Source organism: Microtus ochrogaster, chromosome 1 (genome assembly GCF_000317375.1).
Source record: "Microtus ochrogaster isolate Prairie Vole_2 chromosome 1, MicOch1.0, whole genome shotgun sequence".
Taxonomy (NCBI): Eukaryota; Metazoa; Chordata; class Mammalia; order Rodentia; family Cricetidae; genus Microtus; species Microtus ochrogaster.
The window spans coordinates 4,091,182-4,096,074 of NC_022009.1; the positions used below are offsets into that span (position 1 = coordinate 4,091,182).

The following is a 4,893-nucleotide window of genomic DNA, read 5'->3' on the forward strand; positions in this document are numbered from 1 at the left end:
ACTAGCTCTGTAGACCAGGCTGGTCTCGAACTCACAGAGATCCGCCTGCCTCTGCCTCCCGAGTGCTGGGATTCAAGGCGTGCGCCATTGAATATATGATTTCTATATATACATAGCTCGGCAGGCTCTTCTAATCTTTTCGCCACCTCTTCCCTAAGCCTCAGGGCAGTTATATTGTAGAAATATCAACTGGGTCTGGGCATCACAATTAGGTGATCTCTGCTGCACTTTGACTTATGATTTTCTGTAATGATTTACCATCTGCTGCAAAGAGGAGTGTGTGCTCTCTCTTTCTCTCTCTCTTTGATATTTAATAAGGGAATACTAGAACTGAAGGAGTGCCATGCCCAGGATTCTGTTGGTTTAAGAAAACAAGTTTTTGTTCTGTTTATGCTAAGGACATACTAACGGGAGGCACAATGGAAGAGGTTTTTGAGTGTGTATTGGGAACTGAGTGCAGTGCCCATGCCTGCTAGGCAGCTGCTCTACCACTGAGTCACAGCTCTATCCCGAGGCATGATAAAAACAGTAAATTTCATCTTTTTCAGCTCACCTGAAGAAATCTCCGCGTGCGCTCAAGTAACTCACCAAAAGGCTGAGGAGATCTACAGATATATTCGCTGTACATTTGACATGCAAATGTTACCAAATGATCTCACCCAGGATAGACTGAAACCTGACGCATGCTCAGCACTCCAAGTGTGATTATGAATGAACTCTCCAGTACTAAACATTCTTCAATAATCATTGTAGTTCGTGATTACCAGTTTAAAATATGTAAATATTTCATCTTTATATATTGTATACTATTATTTATAGACTATAATTTATTTTTAAAAGGAAACCTTTGATGTTTCATAATCATTTTGATGAAACTGTGAAACAACTTTTTATTGAATAAATCAAGGCTGATGAAAAGTTGTTCAGCCTGGTTTAAGCATCTAAGGCAAGCCAAGGGGCTGGGAGATGACCAGCTCCCTAAGTGCTTGCTGCACAGACCTGAGGACCTGAGTTCATCCCAGTACCCACGTATACAGGCCAGATATAGTGGTGCGCACCTGGAGTCACAGTGCCGGGTATCCTAGAGACAGGAGGAGATGGGGAGCTTGCTAACCAGTATGGCAGAACTGGTGAACTCCAGGTTCAGTGGAAGGAAGACTGTCTCAAAAATAAGGTGGCCTAGTGGTAGTGGCCATGCCTTTAATTCCAGCACTCTGGAGGGCAGAGGCAGGTGGATCTGTGAGTTCAAGGACAGGCTGATTTACAGTATGAGTTTTAAGACAGCTAGGGCTACACAGAAAAAGCCTGTCTTGAAAAAGGAAAAACAAAACAGAAAAACTCAGTAACAAAAAATATCCTGTGGCCATCTCTGGCCACCACACATCTCCGAGCTGGAATTACAGGTAGCTGTGTATTGTCTAACATAGGTTCCGGGCACAAAATTCATGTCCTCAAAAGAAGCTGCAAGTACTCTTTAACTGCTGAGCCATCTCTTGACCCCTTAATTTTGTTTTTGAGACAGGTCTTTCATAATAAATTGTCTAGGTTGGCCTTGAACTTGCAAAAGTTCCTCCTGTCTCCATTTCCTGAGTAGCTGAACCATGACTGAAACACCAGGTCTAGCAACTGCATAATAAAAAGGCCCACTCTACAAACTGAGTTCCAGGGCAGTCAGGACACACCACTGGGGGAGAAGAGACAGAAATAAAGAGAAGGAATAAAGGAATGATTTTGTACTATGTGTTCCAATGTGTTTTAGGAAACTTAAGAGGGAGCAGTAACTTTTAAGGCCCTCCAAGCTCAAGAGTGTCCAGGTCCGTCCCAAGGACCTACATGTCTGCTCACAGAACACTCTTAAGGGCTGTAAGGCTGGACCCAGCCCCTCTAGATGAGACAACCAAGCTCCACCCAACAGAGTAAAGACCTAGTGGCACATGCCTTTAATCACAGTGTCGTGGTCTGATCCGGTGCTGGCCCGGACCATAAATTATCTCTCTCCGGATAGGCATGGAGGCAGGAATAAAGACACAACTCACATGGCTTTATCGGGAGGGAGATTCTTCGTGATCCCTCATGAAATCCTGAGTTCACATCCTGAGAATTCCTCTGCATTTTTTCTCCAAACAGCCTTTATACCAAAACATAAACTGAGGGGGAAATACATTGGCATTCTGTTTCCTAGGTAACCAGGTGAATGGCTTTTAGTCACCTCCACATTTACCTATGTCTCCTCTGTCATGTCTTCCTGGTCTGCATGCTAGCTCAGTCAAGAAGGCTTGAATTAGCATCTCTATTCAGGCATCCTCCAAATTACAAAGAAAGGAGCAAAACATCCTGACCTTTTGTTAGGGTAGAGACAGCCTGTCTGGAAGGGTAAGTGACCACTTCAGGTAACAACTATGGCCTGAGAGCCTGGGTGCCACACCATATAGAAATATTGGGTCTACATCACAGCACTCAGGAGGCAGAAGCAAGTGGATCTCTGTGAGTATAAAGAGTGAGTTCCAGGACAGGCTCCAAAGCTACACAGGGAAACCTTGTCTTGGGAAAAAAACAAAAAAAAAAACCACAAAACAACAAACACAACTTGAAATCCCACTAATTGACCCTGAAGAAATCCTATATAAACCATTACTTCTTAGTTCTCTGCAGCTTGCCCAAGCAGAGGCAGCCACCCTCCTGTTTCCCTCCCACTAAACCTTAGGTGAGGTTTGTTGTGTGGTGTGACTGTGCAGTATTCCTTGGCTCGGGCTTCTTGGATATCTTTATCCAAGCTTTAACGTTTGCATTGGGAAAACCTTCCTCCTCAGAGCTGTAACACGTACAACAACAAAATGCATTATTTTTCTGATTAAATAGTTTAAAAAGGAAAAAAAAAACCAGAAACATATACTACACAAATCTAAAATTTTATTTGAATAGTCTAATTGGATGTAAAGGGTAAATGAATACGTAATGTAACCAGAGGACAAATAACTTATGTTAAAACAACAGCAAAATAAATGTTACTTTCTAAAGGGGCTGTCAGAAAGGGAAAACCTGGTTATTATGGCATAGTACCACCTTATCAACTATATACAACACAGTTGTAAAATACAATAGCACCCGTCCTCTGGTTCTGGTTATAAAATAACAGCAATTTCACAAACAAACAAACTTAAAACTATCAGAAGATAAAAACATGTAAAACATAAAAAAAATAAAGCAATTTAAGTAACATAATTTAAACAGTCTGTGATACCAGGTGGCAAGATTTTATTCCAGCATCCATCAATGCAAACTCCTTAACTCCAGCTCCTTACCTCTCCTAACTTCAGGGTTTTTAAATTAATTAAGACACTTCTTTGAGACATGATTACTAAAGTAAACAGACTTGGGTAGTCAAGAAACTTAAGCTTTATGTATATTAATATTACAAATAAAAGTTACAAATACATACAAAGACAAAGTACTTTTACTTGTATTTTATTGCAGCACTGAGGAATGCTCTATAGGACATTAACCTTGCATACTAACATAAGATATCTTTTGGAAACAAATCTGCATTCCCTTACAAAGAAAATGCCCATTCATCAAATGAGTATATAAGTATGCTCTGTTTAAGGGCAAAAATCCTGCAAATCGTATTTACTATCAGTCAGAATTTGAAAAATAATAATCTTTCTCTTCTTCGTCTGATTCTATAGCATCATTGAAATACTTTGTGATAGCAGTGTTTTCACCTAAATCTGTAAAGACAAATTTAATGCAAAGGATTAATACATTTCCAGTAATTTTAGCAAAAATAAAACCAACAAACTAAAGTTCGTCTACTTGAGAACCAGTTAATCTTACACCATCAAATAGAGATTGTATTGTAATGGAACTAAGCTACAAATAAAGAAATACAATACCTTTGTTAAACAGGGCTTTTCGTATTGATGTTGTAGGTGAGAAATCATTTTCAACCTATAAAAGAATGTGTGTTAGTAGCAAATCTGAATCTCCTGTGATACCTCCTAGATGAAATCAAGAATGTTTTTATTACCAGAGTACTTTAAACATAGGCCTGTTACATCACTTTTAGTTACTAAAGGAACCAAATTCTTGAGTTTATCCAGAGCAAAATTCATAACTTAAGTGTTATATGTGTGTGTATATATATATTATAAACTAATGATACAGAAGGCAAAATACAGTCTATATCCTATAAAAGTTGCCAAATGTAATCAGTACTTATCTTGGTTTAGAATACTTTATTACTATTCTTGTGAGATGACATTAAGACATAATTTATTTTTCATAACCACTCAGGAACAAGCCATTGGCATTGCTTACTTCTAAAACATTAAGAAAACCAAGCAGCTGGGCGGTGGTGGTGGTGCACGCCTTTAATCCCAGCACTTGGGAACCAGAAGCAAGAGGATTTCTGTGAGTTTGAGGTCAGCCAAGAGCTAATTCTAAGACAGCCAAGGCTGTTACAGGAGAAACCCTGTCTCAAAACAACAATAACAACAACGAAAGAAAGAAAGAAAGAGAGAGAGAGAGAGAGAGAGAGAGAGAGAGAGAGAGAGAAAGCAAGCAAGCCAAATAGGCATGGTGGTGCGTGCCTTTAATCCCAACACTTTGAGTTGTGAGTGTGAGGTCACTCTGGTCTACAATGGGAATTTCTGGACAGCCAAGGCTACACAGAGCCACAGCACTACCTCAAAACAACAACAAAAAACTAAAAAAGATAGAGAAATAAAAATGTGTTTCTAATAGAAGGACCCAATGATATATCAAAACTAACCTCTCAAGCCAGGCGGTGGTGGTGCACGCCTATAATCCCAGCACTCGGGAGGCAGAGGCAGGCGGATCTCTGTGAGTTCGAGACCAGCCTGGTCTACAGAGCTAGTTCCAGGACAGGCTCCA

General features: G+C 40.0%; 2 protein-coding genes across 3 annotated transcripts in view; one reads left to right on the forward strand and one right to left on the reverse strand.

The window, feature by feature from the left end:
* Fancm (FA complementation group M) overlaps positions 1-1,147 on the forward strand; it is a 47,598-nt gene extending 46,451 nt beyond the window's left edge. For both annotated transcript variants that reach the window (XM_013346801.2, XM_026779202.1), the window contains exon 23: positions 549-1,147. In XM_013346801.2, coding sequence (XP_013202255.1) covers positions 549-705 — 157 coding nt within the window. In that variant the 3' untranslated portion in view covers positions 706-1,147. The remainder of the gene's footprint in view (positions 1-548) is intronic.
* Positions 1,148-2,536: 1,389 nt separating this feature from the next.
* The window catches only part of Mis18bp1 (MIS18 binding protein 1), a 37,817-nt gene continuing 35,460 nt past the window's right edge, over positions 2,537-4,893 (reverse strand). The window contains exons 13-14 of the mRNA XM_013355200.2: positions 3,894-3,948; positions 2,537-3,728 (exon numbers count right to left, since the gene is read on the reverse strand). Coding sequence (XP_013210654.1) covers positions 3,634-3,728; positions 3,894-3,948 — 150 coding nt within the window. The 3' untranslated portion in view covers positions 2,537-3,633. The remainder of the gene's footprint in view (positions 3,729-3,893; positions 3,949-4,893) is intronic.